This window comes from Hordeum vulgare, chromosome 3H (assembly GCF_904849725.1).
Source record: "Hordeum vulgare subsp. vulgare chromosome 3H, MorexV3_pseudomolecules_assembly, whole genome shotgun sequence".
NCBI lineage: Eukaryota > Viridiplantae > Streptophyta > Magnoliopsida > Poales > Poaceae > Hordeum > Hordeum vulgare.
This window is the reverse complement of record NC_058520.1, coordinates 534,938,618-534,961,990: the sequence shown is the minus strand read 5'-3', so window position 1 is coordinate 534,961,990 and position 23,373 is coordinate 534,938,618. Positions and strand designations below refer to the sequence as shown.

The window sequence follows — 23,373 nt, the reverse complement described above, 5'->3', positions numbered from 1 at the left end:
TTAAATAGCATTTAATATGGTGATATAACAAGGAACCCATGTTTTCACATGGAAGCATCTGCATCTGCAACTAGCAACGCTATCAACAGGGTTAAGCAAGCAGTAACATAGCCAATCAGTGGTTTGCTAGGTTGAACAGGTTGAAGGTAATCATGGCATTGTTGAGAGGCTGATATTTAACAGGTGGTAGGCAACGAGACATAAACGATAGAAGCGATAAAACTAGCATGTCAATGATAGTAGTGGTATCTAGGGAAATGATCATCTTGCCTGAGATCCCGCTTGAAAGAAGAATGACTCCGCGAAGCAGACGAACCGACGTAGTCGAACGGCCCTCACATCCGACACGCTTGCGGAACTCTATCGAGACGGAGGAAACCGGAAACAAGCATCAACACACGATATACACCACACGATGCAAGACACACATGATGCATGAACGGTCTAATGCAATGCGTGACAATCACAACAATCAAACACTACACATTAAGTGAAGCTCGATATGCAACGAGTTGCATATCGACGAAACTCCACGTTGAATTATTTAGTTCACTCCCGTTCAGGTATACGGATATATTAAATGTTGTTAAACCTGGCACGAGGGTGAAGCACAAATTAATCTACCTAGCTAGTCATTTTAAATGAGACCGGAAACGACATATAGCATCTCCGAAATGACCCCACGTGTTAAATCTTAATTCTGCCCAGATTTTTCCTAAACACATTTTATATTTGTTAAACGGAGAAACAAAGTGGAACACGTGATTCTACTCGTCGTTCTGGTCCATTTACATATATGGCACATCTCCAACGGAGCTACGGACAAATAGTTACGACCTAAACCGTTTTCAACACGTCGAGATGCAAACCGATGCAAACAACACACTAAACATATCTAATTATGCATGAGAGTTGGTTTTTGAGAAACTACAGAAAATTCTAAGCAACTTACGTGTGGAAAACATTTTAATCCGGTCCACGGCTAAATTTATATGAATTTTACAAACGGGCATTTGAGTCTGTCCAAAATATAAAAAAATGGAATTGCTAGGATTTGAACCCCAGATCCCTTGCATGGACATTAGTAGCCCTACCCCCAGACTAAATAAGTGGTTGTGTCAAAATTGACAAAACAGCATAAAATAAATAAGGCAGAAGCTGAGCGCATGGAGAGGCACAAATCCTAAAAATATAACATGCATGGGGATTTGATCCCTGGTCTCCTGGGTGGAAACGCAACACACTAACCACCGAGGCTGAGACGCGCTAGTGATAAAAACGAGTCCCTTCGCTAGATGAGTACAAGCACGCTGAACTGAATCTAAACAAAAACTGAATCTGAATCGCGGCTAGAACTGCACCTTACTGAAACTGCTCGTCCATGGCTGTTCTAGACGGGGTCAATCGTCGATCCGGAGGGACTTGGAGGCTTCGACGGGGCTGTCCCAGGCCGGGAATGGGCGGGCCTAGCAAGCATCGACCGGATCCATTGGAGAACGACGGCGGATGGGGAGTTGCAGGGCAGCAAGGGCATCCATGGTGGGGCTGCACCAACCTTCGTTCTGTTCCTCAGTGCTGGTCCCCGACGGCGGCGAGGTCTAGGACGACGAGGTGCTCCTGGCCCAGCGACGAGGACCTCGGGGCTAGGTCAATCCGGGGCGGCGACGTGCAGGGGAGGCCACGGGTGAGCTCCTGAGAGAGACCTGCAGAGATTAGAGAGAGCAGAGGTAAAATAGAGGGAGGAGAAGAAAGGGCAAGGGGGAGGCGCGGCCAGGACCTCGTCGGCTGACGGGGCGGCGCGGCGGCTCCAGCAGCTGCTCGCAGGCACGGCCAGAGGAGAGGTTGGTCTCAGGTGCTGGGCAGCGGCGGCGGGGTCGAGCTTGGGGCGAGCTCGACAGGGGACTGCAGAACTGCTCGAGGGGAGGCTCGGGTGCAGGGGAGCTCGTGGAACACACGTTGGAGGCAGGCGCGGGCGAGGGATCTCGTTCCCGGTGCTGGAGGCGTCCGACGAAGCTCCGGGAGCCACGAGCTTGGGCACCATGACATGGGGACGCTGCAAAAACAGGGAAAAACAGAGAGGAGTTTCAGAGCAAAGGAAAAGGAGGAAGGAGGAAGGAGGAGACAGTGGGCTTAGTCAACGACATGATCCCGGTGAGCTGGTGCCCACTGCTGGTCCCGAAGCTGCAGGGGTGCGGGCTATGGAGATGGTCGGAGGCAAGGCATGCGCACTTGGGGCTGCCTGGTCGTGGTGAAGAACGAGGCGGGAGGAGGTTGAGGTGCTCCTGGATGGCAACGACAGGAGGGGTCGAGCTGGAACCATGCCGGATCTCGCCGGCGGCGCGACGAAGGACTCCAGGCCGACGCGGGCGAAGCTCCCCTCGGGCTACCATGGTGCCTGGGGGAGGTGCTCGCCGACAGCGACACGTTCCCGGTGAGCAGCACGGGGTCGCAGGCCCGGGGCGGCGCCTCAAGCGACCAGCCGACGACGGCGCGGGCAGGAGGAGGCTCTGCCTCGGCTGCAGGGGCGCTACAGCACGCGAACGGGGTGCCTCAGGCTCCTTGCTTGCGGAGGACGCGTCGAGGAGGACATTCACGACGAATCAACTGGACCCCGGATGGCTTGGCGGAGAAAACAAGGTGGGCGGCGGCTGGATCAAGGGGAGAATCGGGGGAGCGCTGCTGGTTGGAGGAAATAGATCCGGGATGATCCCGAGGAGACTGGGTGGAGAGCGGCGGCGATGGGTGGATGGGACAGGGGAAATTGTCCCTGACTTTTAGGGTTTTGGTCTGAGATTTAACAAGGGGCCTTTTAAACAGGAAGAGGGACAAACTTTTGACCATCAGATCATGATCGGGTGGCTGAGATGATTAGTTTAGGGATACCAATGGACAAACTGATGACGGTTTAGGGTAAAACGGGGTCGATCCGGATCCAACGGTCACGACCGCCGGGTTCGGGTTCCGGGAGGTTTCGGACTGGGCTGCGCGTAGGGTCGGTGCACTGTGCAGAGGCGCTAGGCGGAGATGACACGGAAAAACAGGCAACCCGGTGACAGAGTTTAAAATACCAAAACGTCCGACAATCGACCGGCTATAGTGCCGCTATATAATAAACGACACGGGTAACAAACGAGCTCCGATCGCGATGAAATTTGACGGACGGTCTACCTACACTAAATTAATACCGCACGCCAAGTTCGAGCTCAAGCGGAGAAAGTTTAACGCACACTTTAAAACAAGGCTTCGACGATGCCGCGGGCGCGTGCGTGTGCGGTCGGGCTCAGAACAAACAACGACGAGAACCGGCGACTACTAACGAATGCAAGTTTTGAAAACTGGCGGCAACGGAGATGCCGATGCAATGCAGATGATGCGCATGATGCGATGATGATGCGGCAACTGAAAATACCCGCAAGACGAAAACGGAAAGAAAAGGGGAAGCTTCTGGAACGTCGGTCTCGGGCTGTCACATGACGATACGTGTTGGAAGTGTTTCCAAGGTTGATATGATCAAACGTCGCACACTCCATCTACCATCGGGATTGGTGTTAAACCTAAATAATTGTTATTTGGTGCTTGTGTTAAGCATGAACATGATTGGATCGTGTTTATTGCAATACGATTATTCATTTAAAGATAATGATGGTTACTCTATTTGCTTGAATAATCACCTTCAGTGGTTTATTGAACCTCGATCGTAGTGCTACACATGTTCATGATATTGGTGCCAAAAGATACGAGGTAATGATGATAGTACCACTTACTTGTGGCACTGCCGCTTGAGTCATGTTGGTATAAATTGCATGAAGAGGCTCCATGCTGATGGATCTTTATACTCACTTGATTTTGAATCACTAGTGACATGCAAATCACACCACATGAGCAAGGCATTGTTTTCATTGAGATGAAACAAGATAGTAACTTGTTGGAAGTGATACATTTTGATGTATGCAGTCCAATGGATGCTGAGGCACGCAGTGGATATCATTATGTTCTTACTTCAATGACGATTTGAGCAGATACAAGAGTATTTACTTAATGAATCACAAGTCTGAAATATTGAAAGGTTCAATTCTGTTTCAGGAGTGAAGTTCGTCGTAACAAGAGGATAAATTGTCTACGATATGATCATAGAAATGAATATCTGAGTTACGAGTTTTGGTACGCAGTTAAGACAATGTGGAAATTGTTTCGCAGTTCATTCCACCTGGAACATCATAGTGTGATGATGTGTCTGAACGTCATAGCCACGCACTATTTGATATGGTGCATGCTATGATGTCTCTTATCGAATTACCACTATCGTTTATGGGTTATGCATTAGAGACAACCGCATTCACTTTAAATAGGGCACCGCGTATTTCCGTTGAGATGACATGGTATAGACTGAGGTTTAGAGAAATCTAAACTGTCGTTTCTTGAAAGTTTGGGGCTTCGACACTTATGTGAAAAAAATTCAGTCTAATAAGCTCGAACCCAAAGCGGATAAATGCATCTTCATAAGATATCCAAAACAGTTGGGTACATCTCCTATCTCAGATCCGAAAGCAAAGTGTTTGTTTCTAGAAACGGATCCTTTCTCGAGGAAAGGTTTCTATCGAAAGAATTGAGTGGGAGGGTGGTAGAACTTGATGAGGTTATTGAACCATCACTTCAACCAGTGTGTAGTAGGGTGCATGAAGTTGTTCCTGTGGCGCCTACGCCAATTGAAGTGAAAGCTGATGATGGTGATCATCGAGCATCGGATCAAGTTACTACAAGCCTCGTAGGTTGACAAGGTCGCGTACTACTGCAGAGTGGTACGGTAACCCTGTCTTGGAGGTCATGTTGTTGAGTAACAGTGAACCTACGAGTTATGGAGAAAGCAATGGTGGGCCCGGATTCCGACAAATGGCTGGAAGCCATGAAATCCGAGAGAGGATCCATGTATGTTAACAAAGTGTAGACTTTGGAAGAACTACTTGATGGTCATAGGACTGTTGAGTAAAGATGGATCTTTAAAAGGAAGACAGACGACGATGGTGATAAGTCACTATTAAGAAAAGCTCGACTTGTCGCAAAGATGTTTCCGACAAGATCAAACAGTTGACTATGATGAGACTTTCTCACTCGTATCGATGCTAAAAGTCTGTTAGAATTATGTTAGTAGTTGCTGCATTATTTATGAAATATTGCACATAGGATGTCAAAACATTGTTTCCTCGACGGTTTCCTTGAGCAAACATTGTATGTGATACAAACAGGAGGTTTTGTCGATCCTAAAGATACTAGCAAGTATGCAAGCTCCAGCGATCCTTCAATGGACTGGTGCAAGCATCTCGGAGTTGGAATATACACTTTGATGAGATGATCAAAGATTTTGGGTTTGTACAAGGTTTATGAGAAACTTGTATTTCCAAAGAAGTGAGTGGGAGCACTATAGAATTTGTGATAAGTATATGTGGTTGACATATTGTGGATCAGAAGTAATGTAGAATTTCTGTAAAGCATACAAGGTTGTTTGAAAGGAGTTTTCAAAGGAGTACCTCGATTGCGCTACTTGAACGTTGAGCATCAAAGATCTATGGAGATAGATCGAAAGCACTTAATAGAAGTTTCAACAAGATGCATGCCTTGACAAGTTTTTGGAGGAGTTCAAAATAGATCAGCAAAGAAGGATTTCTTGGTTGCGTTGTGAGGTGTGAATTTGAGTAAGACTCAAAACCGTACCCCGGCAGAATAAAGAGAATAGACGAAGGTCGTCTTCTATGCCTTGGTCGTAGAATCTAAAGTATGCCATGCTGGGTACCGCACCTGATGTGTGCCTTGACTCAAAGTCTGTTGAGAGGTACAGAGAGTGATCCATGATTGAATCACTAGCAGCGGTCAAAATTTATCCATAGTAACTAATGGACTAAAGAATTTTTCTCGATTATGGAGGTGGTTAAAGAGTTTGTCGTAAAGGGTTACGTCGATGCAAGCTTTGACACTAATCCGAATAACTATGAGTAGTGAAACGGATTCGTATAGTAGAGTGGATATTTGGAGTATTTCCGAATAGCACATAGTAGTAGCATCTATAAGATGACATAAAGATTTGTAAATAACACACAGATCTGAAAGTTTCAGAACCGTTGACTAAAACCTCTCTCGCGAGCAAGACGTGATCAGACCCCATAACTATATGGGTGTTGGATTCGTTGGAATCACATGGTGATGTGTACTAGATTATTGACTCTAGTGCAAGTGGGAGACTGTTGGAAATATGCCCTAGAGGCAATAATAAATTAGTTATTATTATATTTCTTTGTTCATGATAATCGTTTATTATCCATGCTATAATTGTATTGATTGGAAACACAGTGCATGTGTGGATACATAGACAAAACACTGTCCCTAGTAAGCCTCTAGTTGACTAGCTCGTTGATCAAAGATGGTCAAGGTTTCCTGACCATAGGCAAGTGTTGTCACTTGATAATGGGATCACATCATTAGGAGAATCATGTGATGGACTAGACCCACACTAATAGACGTAGCATGTTGATCGTGTCATTTTGTTGCTACTGTTTTCTGCGTGTCAAGTATTTGTTCCTATGACCATGAGATCATATAACTCACTAACACCGGAGGAATGCTTTGTGTGTATCAAACGTCGCAACGTAACTGGGTGACTATAAAGATGCTCTACAGGTATCTCAGAAGGTGTTCGTTGAGTTAGTATGGATCGAGACTGGGATTTGTCACTCCGTATGACGGAGAGGTATCTCGGGGCCCACTCGGTAATACAACATCACACACAAGCCTTGCAAGCAATGTGACTTAGTGTAAGTTGCGGGATCTTGTATTACGGAATGAGTAAAGAGACTTGCCGGTAAACGAGATTGAAATAGGTATGCGGATACTGACGATCGAATCTCGGGCAAGTAACATACCGAAGGACAAAGGGAATGACATACGGGATTATATGAATCCTTGGCACTAAGGTTCAAACGATAAGATCTTCGTAGAATATGTAGGATCCAATATGGGCATCCAGGTCCCGCTATTGGATATTGACCGAGGAGTCACTCGGGTCATGTCTACATAGTTCTCGAGCCCGCACGGTCTGCACACTTAAGGTTCGACGTTGTTTTATGCGTATTTGAGTTGTATGGTTGGTTACCGAATGTTGTTCGGAGTCCCGGATGAGATCACGGACGTCACGAGGGTTTCTGGAATGGTCCGGAAACGAAGAGTGATATATAGGATGACTTCATTTGGTTACCGGAAGGTTTTCGGGCATTACCGGTAATGTACCGGGAATGACGAATGGGTTCCGGATCTTCACCGGGAGGGGGGATCACCCACCCGGGAGGGCCCAAGGACCTTGGGGATGGCGCACCAAGTAGGTGGGGTCAGCCCAAGGCTGTCTTGCGCAAGAGAGAAAGAAAAACCAAAAGAAGAGAAAAAAAAAGGAAAGGTGGGAAAGAAGAGAAGGACTCCACCTTCCAATCCTAGTTGGACTAGGATTGGAGGAGGACTCCTCCTCCCCTTGGTGGTGCAGCCCTTGGGGCTCCTTGAGCCTCAAGGCAAGCCTCCCCTCCCCTCCTCCTATATATATGGAGCTATTAGGGCTGATTTGAGACAACTTTTCAAGGCAGCCCGACCACATACCTCCACGGTTTTACCTCTAGATCGCATTTCTGCGGAGCTCGGGCGGAGCCCTGCTGAGATTAGATCATCACCAACCTCCGGAGCACCGTCACACTACCGTATAACTCATCTACCTCTCCGTCTCTCTTGCTGGATCAAGAAGGCCGAGATCATCGTCGAGTTGTACGTGTGCTGAACGCGGAGGTGCCGTCCGTTCGGCACTAGATCATGGGACGGATCGCGGGACGGTTCATGGGACGGTTCGCGGGGCGGATCGAGGGACGTGAGGACGTTCCACTACATCAACCGCGTTCACTAACGCTTCTGCTGTGTGATCTACAAGGGTACGTAGATCGGAAATCCCCTCTCGTAGATGGACATCACCATGATAGGTCTTCGTGCGCGTAGGAATTTTTTGTTTCCCATGCGACGTTCCCCATCAATTTGGACAAATATAATTTGCAAGAGACAATGGACCATTCTATTCCGTACTCACGTGTCTATGCATCTGAGTCTGACGATGAGGGTCCCGATGAAGAAGTTGATGAGGAAGGGTTCACGGCAAAGGAGGCTGAAGCTTTCAGGAAGGTATTAAAGCATGATCACCGGACAACATTGTTCGAGGATCTTAGCCTTGCGGATGAAGCCGTGGTTGACGGAGGCGAAGGCATATTGTTTGGAGTTAGGCCACCTTCTCATCGGGACAGACATGGGAAGAATATTATTTTGCCGGGGTCAAAGTTAGAAACATTCTTTGAACTGAAGATGTGGTTGGATGAATATTCTGTTACGCATTATAGGCCACACAGAATTGTTAATTCAAACATGAAGCTGCGTTACACGGTTGCATGTGAGGATAGAGGGTGTCCTTGGATTGTCCGTGCAAGACCATGGAAAGGAGGGCCAGGATGGAATATTATCAGTTGTATGCCTCACATGTGTCGAGGCAAGAGGGTTGATGGTGCCCTTTCGTCGCAAAGCCATAGACAACTCACCTCCGAGTTCATCGCTTATAGGCTTTCCAAATATTGGTGGGAACGGAGGAGGGAAAGGTGGTGGGAAAGAAGACGTGGAAATATTGGCGGGAACGGAGGAGGGAAAGGTGGTGGGAAAGAAGACGTGGAAATATTGGCGGGAACGGAGGAGGGAAAGGTGGCGGGAAAGGGTGTGCTCAAAATTTGGCGGGAACGGAGGAGGGAAAGGTGGCGGGAAAGGGTGTGCTCAAAATTTGGCGGGAACGGAGGAGGGAAAGGTGGCGGGAAAGGGTGTGCTCAAAGGTTCCAGCAGGTTTTCACATATGTGGCGCCTAAGCCTTGGGCGTTGCACATGTGTGGTGCCTAAGCCTTAGGCGTTGCACATGTGGGGCGCCTAAGCCTTGGGCGCCACACATGTGAAAACCTGCTGGAAGCTGAATTTTGACAGCAATACAGCATTTTGACAGCATATATTTTGACAGAAATTGAAAACATATATTTTGACAACACAAGTGGTTCACAACACAAGTAAGCAAATGGTTCACAACACAAGTAAATGGTTCACAACTCCTAATGGTTCACAACACAAGTGCAACACCAAGTAAATGGTTCACAACTCCAAATGGTTCACAACAAAAGTAAATGGTTCACAACACAAGTGCAAATGCTTCACAACTCCAAATGGCTCCGGTTCATATCTTGGCGCCTCGTCCCCTCTTAGAAACTAGCTTCTTTCTTCTCAAAACTACAAATTGCTCCGGGTCATCCTCATCGTCCATGCTTCTCATCCTTGACAAACGACAGCCCCCGGTGACCGGGTTCTTTCCTTTCGCATAATCATCCGGTGAGTACCGCCTAAATTCCTTCCTAGGCTTCAACATGTAAGCGGAGCGTTGGAAAGCCTTCAACGTCATCCCGTCCGCAACCTAATACATATGAAGGTTGAAAGTTGAAAGTTGAAGGTTGAAAGTGCATAATGTTTTATGGCTATGTCATACCTCTGGAGTGTCAACATCATCCTCTACAGTATTTCTTTGGGTATTAGCTGCCGAGGTAATGTCACCATCGTCCATACGAGCGCCCGAAGAAGCTGAATCGTCTAGAGTATTTCTTTGGGATGAACCGGATCTCGAAGGTGAAACATATTCAGGGTCACGACAACCTAAAATGTTGGATAGGCGCCGCAACTTCTTGCCCTGTTCCTGTTAGATTCAAATATAAATGACATATATAAGGTACCGTATGTTGCATTCGTGGGTAAAATAATAATAATGACACAACACCTTCATGAAAAGACGAAGTGCATATTCTCCCTTTTTTCCTCCAGGTGTCTTCTCTAGAATATCTTCAAACTCATCACCTTGTTTCTTGACCTCTTTGCGCTATGATCACAAGACAATGACATGCAAGTGAATAGGTGTACTAGCATTCATATTTAACATAGGTGAGCACACTTACCACAAAGTTCAGGACAGGGGCCAAGGAAGTTTGGTACCCTTCGCGAATTAACTTGTTGTAATCGCCATGGGCAAGTGCATCGTACTTAGTGGGTTCTTCCAATATGTCCTCCTCGTAAGCCGGCGGACAAATATCGACACGAGTACTCTCCTGAAACCATCTTAGGTAGTTGTTGAACGCAAGCGGACAATGCTGACGGTGCTGGGTTCGTTGTGCACTCGAAGCTGCCTGCACACTTTGCTCGAACATAATGACATAGTTCTTATGATGCTTATGCCAATCCTTGATCTTTCGCTGCCTCCTCCTATGCAACCTGCTTTTAACAAAACCCATCAGTAGCTCACTCAACACTAAAACAAAACTCATTAGTACTTCTTTATTGTGCATGATTTGGTTACCTGTGCAGCTGTGTGTCGGTGTCCACCCACTCCGGCGGGTGTGGCTCAAACAACCCAAATTGATGCATCACACGATGTGGGAGATGAAACTCAATCATGCAATTGCATATAAGGGGACAACGCATTAGCCAAAGATGTTTTTCCTGCACGCATAGTGGATTGAGCTCGAACGTGTGTGCATCACCAAAGTTTGGCCCGGCACCATATGGCTGCCATTCCACCTACAACACAACATAAAAGGCACAATTCATTTTACTCACAACATAAAAGCTGGAAGTCAACTCTGAAACCATCTTACCTGCTCGGGGGTAAGCGAATCCATCTCGTTCGTGTATTGCTTGTACAATAGGTTCACTTCGCTTGCCACCTCCGATACAAAGTCCCACTTGTAAGCCCATCTAGGAAGCCATACAGGGTTGGCGTGGTCATCCCAGGTATTCCACTTTGAGCTTTTAGGGCGTCCAACAGGAAGGCGTTCCCAGCTACATACTAAAAGTAGGAGCATACAACCACCAACTCCACCGTCCTTTGTGGACCTGCGACAAGCATCGTCCAACTACAAGTAACAACAAACATGCAATAGTTTAGCAGAAAAGGATAACAGAGAGTACTTATTATTAACAATTTATTACCTGCCGATACAAGTAAGCCAGTGCGGCCGAGCCCCAACTGAACTTGTTGTCGAAAACAGTCAACGCCTTCAGCCACATCCATGGAGCATTCTTGCCAGTGCCGTCAGCGAAGATAGTCCTAGAGATGACGTACCACATGTACACGCGAGCATACCTCTGGATCACCTCGTCATCTGCGTCCTCAGGACAATGAGCAAAGTTCGCGGCAATCCAAGTGAAAGGAGCGCCGGCCGGGACTCTATCTTTCTTCCCTCCATCTTCTACCTCCGACTCCTGAGGCGACATACCAATAAGGGCCTCCATTTGTTGCCGCCATCCCTCGGAATCAGTGCTCATACAAAGAGGCTTCCCCTCGATCGGAAGTGCGGTGATCATGGAAACATCTTGAAGAGTAACTGTCATCTCACCGGTCCGGGGGTGAAAACTATGTGTCTCCGGCCTCCAACGATCAATAAGTGCAGTGACTACCGCAGCGTTCAGATTGGGCGTTGACCGACTCACAAGCTGAATGAATGGAAGGAGTCTTGTCATCTCGATGTATGGTATGTACCGCTCATCGTACTGCATTACAGATGATGCCCCGTGAGACCGGATCTTCAAGGGCATAAGCCCCTGCAAACAGATAGGAGTAAGTGATATCATTACATTTTCATCTTATTAAATACATTATTTTTTATCATATGATCTACTTACCATTTTCTTCTCCGACTTCGAATAGGCCCGGTGTTGAACGTCATAAACATCATTCAAAAGCCACACCATCCTACAAATCACAACAAATACTCATATTCAAAAAAAATACTCATCTACTAATCCACTCATCTACATATTACTCATATCCTAACTACTCATATGAATCTACTCATATCCTAACTACTAATATCCTAACTACTAATATCCTAACTACTCATATGATAACTACTCAAATCCTAAGAACTCATATGAATCTACTCATATCCTAACTACTCAAATCCTAAGAACTCATATCCTAACTACTCATATGGATCTACTCATATACTAACTACTAATACTAACTACTCATATCCTAACTACTCAAATCCTAAGAACTCATATCCTAACTACTCATATCAATCTAGTCATATCAATCTACTCATATCAATCTACTCAACAAAAACCTATTCCACTTGGATAGAAGGATGGGAAACGGAAGAGATTACCTAGTAGCCAACCTTGGGGGATCAATCCAAGGAAGAAATCACCAGATCTGGAGGGGATGGGGGAGGGTATTTGGGCTTGGATGAGAGCCAGCCGCCGTCGGTTTGAATGAGGGAGGGGAATGGGGAGGGGTGGGGAGGGGGGCTGGCCCATGCCTGTTTAAGTCAATGTGTGGCGCCTAAGCGTTCGGCGCTACACATTACAATGTGTGACGCCTGAGGCTTAGGCGTCACACGGCCTGGGGGGTGGGCCCTCTCTGCCAGGTGGTCGGGGGGGTGGCGCCGAACGGCTAGGCGTCACACAGTGTAGTGTGGCGCCTAGGTGTCGGGCGCCACACAAAATGGTCAGACGGGTGAAATATTTTCCCCGAGGGGTCACTCCGTGAGTTCTTTCCCCCCAGGGGTCATTTTTGTCAATTTTTCCGTGAGAGAGCGACAGTGGAGCCTGTGGAGGGGCATACGGGGGATTTTCTTTCAATACCAAACATAATCGGACTAAGTTTTTTCTATAAAAAGGTTGCGATATTCACAACACGCGTGGCATCCAAGAGATGGTTGCCCCCACATCTCGTGTGGCATCTACACATAACTGCCCGCACACGCACGGCGGGCGTCCCACTTGGCCTCCTGCATGTCCAGCGCCCCACTCGGCCTCTCGCACATCCGGACTTAATCTCTAAATTTTCTTCTGACCCATAACCGAACCACCATTTTCGGTTTTTTTTTAATGTGCATAGCTAGGATCATTACAAGTTTCTCTTCCACTTCAATATCAAAATCTTCTTTGAAAAAATCATATGACGAACTCATCTATAATATTGAATTTAAACTAGTCTATAAAAACTACAAAAAACATGCACCAAATTCATGTAAAAAATGTAAAGTTGAAGCAATACATACCTTGCAAGCGTTTTGTCGAACACCTTGTGGACGCCGAGCAACAATGGACGGCCGAGCGCTCTTCGTCGGAGAAATGACGCGCGCGAGGGACGGCGGCGACTAGAGGGGGATGAGGAAACAACGGCGGCGCGAGGATAGGCCGGGGAAGCGTCGTCGGGTCGCCGGAGCAAATGTGGTGGCGCGGGCGGCGACGCCAGCGCCTTTATCGAGTGGTGGGTAGATGACGCGCGCGAGTCATCGCTGTCCGGCGCGCGGTAGCGAACGCATGAAATGTGGGGCGTGCGAAGCCGTTTTTGCCCCGCGCGCTGAACTGTTTATCATGCGCGCACATTTTTTTATAATGGTCGCGATATTTATCACATGTGTGACATTCAAGGGATGTTTGCCTGTCATGTGGCATCTACACAAAACCGCCTGCACACGTACGTCCGAGCCCTCTGTCCCCCCTCCCTTCCCGCCGCTCGCAGGTCCGACGTCCCACTCGGCCTCCCGCAAGTCTGGGCTTGCCATCCCGCAGCTCACACGTCCGGGTGTACCACCCCGCGGCCCGCACGACCAACGACTCGTTCCTCCCTCTACGCACCAGAGTAGGCACTTTATGCCACTCTATGCCCCAAAAATCTCGCTTAACCTTGTCGACGGTCTTCCCCTATCTCTCTGCTTGTGGTTCACAAATTGCCATGGCAACGAGAGCAAAATCAGCGCCGTCTGGATGAAAAACACAACAACCGCATCCACAAAAGGTGAGAAACCTCGTGGATCCGGTCGTTCTCTTCTCCCCTCTTCTTACAAATTTCCATCAAAAATGCTATAATGGATCCGAGTTGTCCTAGATTTTTGCCACATTGATCCAAAACGTCATGGATCCAGCTGTTCTCCTTTCCCCTCTAAAATCAAGGAAATTACCATCCCTTGTCCTAGATTTGATCTCCATATTAGTTGCCATTAAGTTCGTAGAAGCTAGAAATTTCGAGTTGCCATCAAAGTGATCTACTCGAAAAGTAACATCAAGTGCTCTTAGAATCAAAAGGATGGTGGAGGAAGAGGTGTACAGGGGGAGGGGGCAATCCAAAGTAGAGTTTTTCATTAGGAGATTGCAGGGAGGAAATCGTCACCCATGCCGCCAACACTTCATATTAGGTGTCATCGTAGATGTATGATACATCTTCAACGTATCTACTATTTTTCATACACTTTTGCTTTGATTTTAGGCTCTAATTTGCATAATTTAAATAAAACTAACCAGAACTAACATTGTTTTGAGCAGACTTTGATATTATTTTTATGCAAAAATAAAAGTTTTTAAGATTGAACAGAACTTTTTATTAATTATTTTTAAAATATATAATGAATTATGGAGCAAAGATCCGTCGGAGGGGCTGTCTACGGGCCCCATGAACAGTGGCAATTCGTCGATGAACAGTAAGGTGACTTGCCCCCTCTCTAACCCGTTTGATCTGGAATCAACGGACGGATCAGTATGGATAGTACATAGCCACAGTAACATCATGTTCATGATAATAGCACATAGTAGTATTCAATCATGCCAATAACTACCACTAGTTTAGAGAATCACAAATCCATACAGATTGGATGAATATATCTAATCAAACCCAATAATACCAGCATCTATAAGAGAAAAATGGGATTTCTTATGCATATATCTAATTATCCATCATCAAAATTGAATGAATCCCAGATACATACATCATCTCTACAATACAAAAACTTGTGAACATCCTCCCAACAGCAGATAACTTATATATCATGCCCCCAAATGAAAGAACGGAAATCAGCCACCAACATCTGGTGGTCTCAAAATAAATGCTAGTGTACAACACGCCGCTTACAATCTTTGCTGCTGCTGCTGCTGCTGCTGCCTAGAAGCTTTGAAGATCACCAGAATTTGCAAATTGGATGCGTCTACTCCAGTATCTGGTGATCTGGCAATAATTTATAGTATACAACACTTCCTAGGTAATTTTTATACCACGACGAAGAAGCTTGAAGATCACCCAGACTTTGCAAATGCTGTGTCTCTATTCCTATGCCTGACTTAAGTCAAAGTAAGTTCTAGCAAGTAGTAACAGCAGAGCCAGGGCTAGAACCAAAGAGGAAGCGGGCCTAGTAGCGACCCTGACCTGGTGGCCTCCTGTTTGAAGTCCTATCCAAGTTGCTGTAGCGGTTCTGTGACTGCTGCGGTCGGGAATTAGGTCTAGCAGCAGGTACCCCACCTTCAGAATAGGAACTAGGAGGTTGTTGCTGCTGCCACTGTTGGGCTCCTGCATATGGTGCAGGCTGGTAGGCCCCACCACCATACACCCCAGCATACGAGGGGGGTTGCCCATATCGTCCAAAACCCGATGACGGAGGAGCAGTATGCGATGAATATGCGTTGCTACTATTCTGATGGTATCCAGATGGATGTCGGCCCGCTCCTCTTGAGTCGCTGCGGCTGTCTCTCGCATATGGTTGTTGCCTCCCACGATTATCTCTTGTATACTGATGACCTGATGGCACCGCCTGACCATTGGGTAGACTATCACTAGGAACATGCCAACCAGAACGTCCAGCAGGCTGCTGCATCCTTGGTGGCATTCCGTTTGGATAATGCATACCATTCATTATAGTTTGATATGGCCTAGCCGGCGAGTATTGTCCGCCACCACGAACATTCAAGCTGTTTGCAACTAGTCGGTGCGCAGCCTCCCCTAGTTGGTGGCCCTGTATCGATCCTGCAGGGTTTTGCCTTAACCATTTCAAAGGTAGGTTAGGATTTGCAATGTGGAAGCAAGTATTGATTAAATAGGGTAAAGACTCATACACTACCTGCTGCTGTTATTAAAATTCCTCCTGTTATTATCTTGAGGCCTCCTGCCATTGTCTTCATGCCACAACACAGGCGGTGGTTTCAGATCACCAGCTTCAACAACCTTCAGACCAAAGTACGCTTGTTAACAGTGAACAATTCCCAAGTGGAATGATATACTTATGTTGATGTTACGCGAAAATAAGATCAGTTGTGTACCTTCTTGGGTATGATAACACCAACAGGTGGACGTGCTATGTGCTTATGAGGATCTGGAAGCTTGTAGATCGAGCATCTATGGAAGGCAAATGTCATAATCTTGAATTCAAGTGCCAGATCATATTAATAATACAGGGGAGAAATGAGCTTACATCACTTGATTGTCCATAATATCCTCCAGTCCATCCACCGGAGATCTGAAGACGGGCGGACTTGGATCCCCACCACAAAGTGAGATGTAACCATTCATTCCTCCACTGCACAAAATAAGCAAGAGCAGCTAAGTAATGTTATAGTTATAGCAGCTCATAAAAGAGGGGCTATGTGTTATACTATACGATGGCAGTCTACTCATGTTCACTTTGCGCACAGGCCCCAGCAAGAAGCCCATTGAGTAGAACTAAGAAGGCCAATCAGTCGACATGTAACTACTACACTTAACAATGAAATACTATCTGCAGTGAATCAAGAATCCTGGTAGGGTTAGCTAACCTAGCAGAAGGATCGAGCTGCTCTTTAATTTCATTTCGGTCATTATCAGCCAGATGTCCGAATTTGCTGCTTAGAGAGTAGATATAAGGCGAAATTGGGTGTGCGCCATTCACAAAAAGCATATTGTACATTGTACTGTTTCGCCTTGCTTCTTCAGGCTACATAAGACGAGGAAAATATGGAAAATCTTATAAGGTTAAAACAAGATCTTCTATTACATATGCCATAAAGCAATAAACAGATGTGATACTGTTTCATACCGTCAAAGTATGCTCGACTTTTTTAATCTCAGACAGCAACCTATCTTCATCAATGAAGGGCAGTTTGGCTATCCCCTGTAAAGTACAAATTTTAGTTAAATATGGAAGATGTATAATATACATAAGTATGCTTACTAAGATAAATGTACCTGCCAAGAAAACCTCTTTCCATTCATATCTACTTCAAAATCTGCAGCATACACAGGTTAAAACAGATTAGAACCAGCTTAAGGTTCTAAGAGAAACTGATACAATTCATGATCATATATTAGCAAAATAAGCATACCAATCGGATAAAAGTCAATTATCGGTGAACTAGGATCGGTCATCAATTGCCGATACTGTACAGGTAGTGCATGTGAGCTGAAATGTAATGAAACAACCTATCAAATAATCCACCCCATCAAGTTACTAAGATTGAGAAAGAAGATATTAGCACATTCACCTCGCCGCTGGGAAAACTCCCATAAGCTGATCGAAAGGTTTGAATGGTGACCCGAGTTCGAAAGTTATATTAAGCTGGCCTAAACCTTTTAAATCCGAAGCAAAGGGAGCATAGTGGTAAGGGTAAAACCTACATATAGTAAGAAGAAATTAGAATGAAACAGGTATCGATGAGATGGGTAGAGGAACAATTAAAAACTATCAGCAATTGTGCTACAATAAAACAGTGTAACGTCTTATATTTGACCAATTAAAACATGCTACATTACCATTGCCATGAGCAGACACCTTCATAATAGTAGTGCATTACCCAACACAAACCTTCAGTATATTTGAGAACCTGAAGGAACATAGAGCAGTCATATAAGAATTAAGGAAAATGCATTTTTCAAATAATGATCAAGTGACATTTTCTATCATGAATAAAGTAATAATGGCAACAGGGTATGGTGTCAATAATGAATCATGAATGCAGTATATTGAAGGCACTTCCATGATACTTACAACATCTCTACGTATTTCTTCAATTTGTTCAGGCGTTCTTGCCCCAAACTTGTCTTCATAATACCTTTCCCTCCATCCTGGTTCTCCAAGCTTTATCTGAATATTATTAACAAACAATGTTATCACCTGAATTTTTTAACAATTAAAATATATATAAACAGTCTCGGAAGGTCCAAAAAATAGAAGTGTACTTTCAATTCCCGAAGGGATGACATACCTAGCCCCTAAAGTAAGTAATGTATTAACTTATATATATAATACTCCCTCTGTTCCTAAATATAAGTCTTTTAAGAGATTACACTACGAGTCTATATACAAAGCAAAATGAATGAATCTATACTTTAAAATATGTCTATATACATCCGTATGTAGTCTACTAGTGGAATCTCTATAAAGACTTATATTTAGGAACGGAGGGAGTAATACCCTACCAGGAATGTAGTTTAGACCTATCTTATCACTAAGATCTCTAAGTAAAGATATCTTAACATTGGTGACGTACAGTGGCCAGTGCCCTCAACAATGTCATGACAATATGCATAGCATTGTTGAACTTGAACTTACAACTGCAATGAACAGATACAGCAGCAGAAGAAGATTTCTGCACAGATAACCAAAGATACAAGAAATACCTTGTCCTCCTCAGGATTTTCAGAATTAAAAAGATCTGATTTATCACGAAGTGCAACTTTAAGCATTGACTTCAGGTCTTCTTTGTTTTCACGTGCCTGTAGAAGTTGCAGCAAGATTCAGTTGAAAACATATCTTCAAACAAATATAACACCTTCTCAAACAAGATCAAATAAAGTACCTGTGCTTCAACGCTAATTTCAGCTTCAACAACAGCAGCAGAAAGGCTGGAATCTGAAGAGGATATACGCGCTTTCTTAGCTTGACTGCCCTTTTCCGTGCTACGTCCATTATGTTCAAATGGTGAAGCCACAGCCCCAGAGGCAAGGCGAGATCCTTGGAAACGTGCAACAGGTACAATAAGATCACCCCTGACTTGGGGATCCACATCATCACCTCGCTTTGCTTGGGCTTTATCACGTTTTATTCTTTCAGCTTGACGCTACAGAAGATAGCATCATTGAAAATGTAAACTGTAAGTGAAAGCACCCACTACTGGTTGCTAACATAATAACAGCTGAGCATCAAATGTATATAAGTAAGTCTGGAAACATTTGCAGTCCAGAGTCGTTTACTTATATTGTCTAGTTCCAAGAGATATACAGAGTACACAACTCAAGAAATGGCTACGAATGGTGGAGGCATGTCTGGCCTGACCTTTGTGAATGTGCTATGCCAAATGCAAATTTCATGATAACATATCAAACTATAACCACATATATGGATAGAGACCCCTATATTTTCTTATTCTGTAAAATTTCCATAAACCATAATATTCACAAAAATACAGTTAACTACAGTTATTAACTACAACATGGGAAAGCTATAAATAACAAAAATTCAGCAGTTAACAACAGTTAAGCATCTAATAACAAAAATTCCTGCTTAAATAATAAAAATACAGTTAACTACAAAAGCAGAGACATCAAGCTATATGGAGCCAAGATACAGAAATGAGGAATATTGTGAACAAGGAAGACAATTATAACAACGAGGGAGATTAGTTGCCACTTGACAACATGAGAAAGCACACGATATCATCCATGGAGAAGAAATGACATGTAGGATATCGCTCTTCACCATACACTCACCAGGTATAGTTGAAGTTAAGCAATTGAGAACAAAGTCAAGATAGATGTCATCTTTACCTGGTGCAAACGAGCTCTTTTCTGAAATATTTTATCCTCATATGAACCAACTGCTTGAATGAAGTGTTCAACTCTATTCAGATCCGGCTACAACAATGAAGATAAAAATGTGTTACTGCTGAGAAACCCACGAGGATCATTTCAAACAAAATATGAGGATCATTTCAAACAAAATATATTTCTAACAAACCACTTGGATCAGATGATGTACGAATGAAATTTGAATACCGTGCAAGCGTCGGTTAAATAGCCACCCATATTAGGAAATTCCTTCTTGTATACAGCCATTAACAAATTAATAGCTCCCTGCAGACAGATATGGAGGTTAACATCGTGTGAGAATAATCTAAGAAAGTAAAGTAGAAAGAGAAAATGAAACCTGTCGAACTTTCAAAGAGAAGACAGAGCTCCAATTTACTAATTAGTAACACTACATAACCTCACGGATAGGAAACAAACCTCACGGATCTCTAGTGTCGGCATGTGTGGAAGAAAATCATTGCCAACAAAAAAGCACATGAAGATGAAATCATCAATGATGCGTTCAATATCAGTCTTGCAAGCTGGATTTGGCATTCTGAACTCGTATTCTAGGTACTCTCGTAGGGTCCATATATTCAAGAACTGTGAAGGCACAAAAGTGGAGCAGCACAAATGAAAATAAGTTCATTGGTAAGTCCACTGAATAGCATCAAATCACAGGTTGCAATAAAAGAAATTGATCTCATTACCTGGTAGGGTTTCTTCGGTACTATTTCATCACCCTTCTCATCAAACTCCCCAGCTTTCCGTTTTGCCTTTCCTTCGCACTTTGCTGCTAGATGTCCAACTTGACCACACAAGAAACATTTGTCCTGCTGTCCAGGTGTATAAATCACCTGTAAACACAAAGTATATGCAAATAAGCTTTCATGGCATAATGTCGAACAACATGTTCAAGGAAAAGGCAGTGCTCTGAAGGAAAGAACTTGATTTCTTTGTAACTAGAGTAGCAACATAGACAACAGGAAAATACAAAAAAATGTAACATTTTTTCTTAGCACAAGGCTGCGGCATGTATATATGGTAAAAAGCATAAATTCTGTATTATGAGAAGAGAACCTCTCTCAGTATAGAGAAGTGCACTTCGTGTGTTGCTAGAGCCAACATGATTAGATCTGCATCCTGCATTCGTGAGATTAAATTTATGCGTTAGCAAGACTAACAGATAAAATATTGCCCAACACGAAATAGAACATTAAGCATACAGGAACGGAACTTACCAGGCCGTACAGGCAATGTCGGGTATTTGGGTTAAATCCAGGAAGGTTCCTATTGCCACGAATGTAGGACATGATTTTATGTTCCCCTTCACCAGGAACATTGGCATCAGAAAGAATAACCTTCAAAAGATTGTAATCAGGATACATATTATTTCTACATACTTTCTAATACCAATCCATGGTGTTCCTGAATCATAAGGAAATATGACCAAACATATTAACAAATAAAAATCCCAACACTAAATGACAAATTAGGAAACAGGTATGCTTACTTTAATTTGTTTCCATCCAGGATCATAATTCAACCTGAGGTGGATGTAGTACTGCAAAGCAACTGATAGAACAGCCATAAACTCCGTCCCGGGAGTAATAACATTAGAATCACATGTTTGTGATTGCTGCTTTGGAGGAAGCCTCCTTCCTTCCCTCTCAAACTCTTCACGCAGCTTTTCTTCTTCTTCAGCCTGGACATAGGACAACAGTGACCAGTGAGTGCAATCATAAGTGGTTGCGGATGTTCACAAATAACAATAGGTAGAATTGTACGATTATACTGAATATTAATATAAGAAGATAATTCCACTAGAATACTGACCGCATCAGCAGCATCTTTTGCAGCTCTGAATCGTCTAGAGCGCTGCTGGTTCATCTTAGCACGAGGAGCCACACCATCTGTAAGCCATTGTAGGATAATACAAATGGAGAAAATGTGTTAAACGCAAGTACGGACAATAGTAAGTTGTTCAAAGGAAAGCTTAACATGTTTTGCCATTGTTCGGGGAAGAGGATGTCTATTCATTCTAAAGGAAGAGTATGACTACATCAGTTTGATCAACATTAGAACAGCCAAACAGAAAAGATAACAAAGAGATGAAATTTGTACCAATGGCCATGTACAAAAGCTTCCGAGGGCGAACCATGACAAAGAGCCTATCTATGTAATCAAACATGCACTGGAAAACCTCAGCGAATGTTGTGGGCGAGGCCTGTGGCAGAAAATACAATAGAATAAAGAACCACGGTCAGCTCAGAAGTTGATATTGATAACAATTGAGCAATAAGCAAATGTTAGAACGCTCATATTAGGGGGGATAAAATGCTTCCAGTAAAACTGCTGTTAAAGCAGCAGTGTGGAGTCCACAAACTGCAGAGCCTCCTAACAAAAAGTAACTTGAATCTTCTTGGCAGATTCACTTGTCCAGAAATTAATTTTCAGCATCGTTTGACAGAAAAACAAAAGTCTCGGACTTGGTCATGGAAGTGCAGCATCAAATTGGAATAGTTGAACTACAGCATCTTCCTGAAACCTCAGGATGGTTTGGGGACAATTTAGGAGCTCCCTTCAATGGCAACTACCATTCTGCAAGTAATTTAATTCCCCCCGGGTGTAACTGCATAGCTCCCACAAATCTACCACGTATCTACGCAGCCAGGCCATCCCATCCCAAGCCCAGCCACTCGCGGCCTTCCTCGCCCGGAAGCACCGAATCGAACAGCCCAATCATCTAAACATAATAACACATCTCGATATTGACGCGGGGGAGGGGGCGAGCGTACGTACCCTGTCGTCGGGGTGGAAGCAGGGGTGAATAATCCCGTTCATGTCGAGGTAGAGGTTGTCGAACTCGAGGCCGTTGGGGTTGGGCTTGGAGGTGTCGACGGGGACCTTGACGCCCTCGATCTCGACGGGCTCCTCCTCCACCACGTCCACCACCAACATCGGGTACTTCTCCGCCAGCCAGCGGTAGAACGACGGGACACCCATCGCCGCCGGCGGCGGGGGGCAGGGGCTGCTCGCCGGAACCCTAACCCTACAAACGAGCGGACGGGGTCGGGGCGGGGCGGGGCGGGAGAGAGAGTGACGCGCGAAACCCTAAAAAAGGAGGGGGAGGCCACGAGGCGGGGACGGTAGGTATATGCCGTTCCCGGCGTGGAAATATCTGAGGTGGGGGCACGAGGAGAGGCGGTTTTGCGGTCTGGACCTCGCGGGGCTGGATGCCTTCGCTGTCGCTGAGGAAGGGGACGGCTAGGGGGCGGAGAGCTCTTTCGCCGTCTGCGTCAAGGGCTTCTCTGCATTTCTCCCACGCGTCAGCGTCAAGAGGTTTGACTCCGGCGTCAGCGGGCCGAGCCGGGCCGGCCGTATCAAATTGGGAAGGGACACTGAGCCCGTCGCAGCCCAGACTACGCTCATTGCACCAAGATGGAGAGCAACTATCTAACTACGGTTCCCTCAAAAAGAAAAACTATCTAACTACGGTTCCCTCAAACAAAACAAAAACTATCTAACTACGGAACGTTCCTTCGGAACCATTTGTTACTTCCTCCGTCACGGTTTAGAAGACGTGATTCCGTTTACATGCAATTTGAGAATAGAAGAGGATTTAAGACGAGTGGCATTTAATGCTTAATTAATTAGAAGTACTAGTAGGCTGCATGCACTTCTCATTTAGTGGTTGT

General features: G+C 45.0%; 2 protein-coding genes and 1 pseudogene across 4 annotated transcripts; all 3 read right to left on the bottom strand.

Annotated features, from left to right (window-relative positions):
- Positions 1-315: 315 nt before the first annotated feature.
- LOC123440455 (wiskott-Aldrich syndrome protein homolog 1-like) lies at positions 316-2,342 on the bottom strand. Of its 2 annotated transcripts, XM_045117018.1 has the most exons (4): positions 2,168-2,342; positions 1,778-2,053; positions 1,362-1,692; positions 316-360 (listed from the first exon to the last, which is right to left on the bottom strand). In XM_045117018.1, the coding sequence occupies exons 1-3, from the start codon at positions 2,318-2,320 to the stop codon at positions 1,570-1,572; spliced, it is 552 nt and encodes a 183-aa protein (XP_044972953.1). In that variant the 5' UTR covers positions 2,321-2,342; the 3' UTR covers positions 316-360; positions 1,362-1,569. The 2 variants fall into 2 exon arrangements, with proteins under 2 accessions (XP_044972953.1, XP_044972954.1); XM_045117019.1 differs by lacking the exon at positions 316-360 and having other exon boundaries at positions 1,611-1,703.
- An 8,716-nt stretch (positions 2,343-11,058) lies between these two features.
- Positions 11,059-11,895, bottom strand: LOC123440454 (annotated as a pseudogene).
- A 2,883-nt stretch (positions 11,896-14,778) lies between these two features.
- LOC123444770 (5'-3' exoribonuclease 3-like) lies at positions 14,779-22,821 on the bottom strand. Of its 2 annotated transcripts, XM_045121607.1 has the most exons (23): positions 22,478-22,821; positions 21,800-21,902; positions 21,512-21,588; positions 21,189-21,380; positions 20,917-21,036; positions 20,756-20,818; positions 20,386-20,532; positions 20,114-20,278; positions 19,883-19,960; positions 19,655-19,741; positions 18,688-18,948; positions 18,509-18,604; positions 17,877-17,972; positions 17,642-17,712; positions 17,374-17,502; positions 17,215-17,291; positions 17,078-17,118; positions 16,929-17,003; positions 16,669-16,826; positions 16,329-16,433; positions 16,177-16,252; positions 15,978-16,081; positions 14,779-15,897 (listed from the first exon to the last, which is right to left on the bottom strand). In XM_045121607.1, the coding sequence occupies exons 1-23, from the start codon at positions 22,679-22,681 to the stop codon at positions 15,273-15,275; spliced, it is 3,150 nt and encodes a 1,049-aa protein (XP_044977542.1). In that variant the 5' UTR covers positions 22,682-22,821; the 3' UTR covers positions 14,779-15,272. The 2 variants fall into 2 exon arrangements, with proteins under 2 accessions (XP_044977542.1, XP_044977543.1); XM_045121608.1 differs by lacking the exons at positions 21,512-21,588; positions 21,800-21,902; positions 22,478-22,821 and having other exon boundaries at positions 20,917-21,002; positions 21,189-21,281.
- Positions 22,822-23,373: the final 552 nt, after the last annotated feature.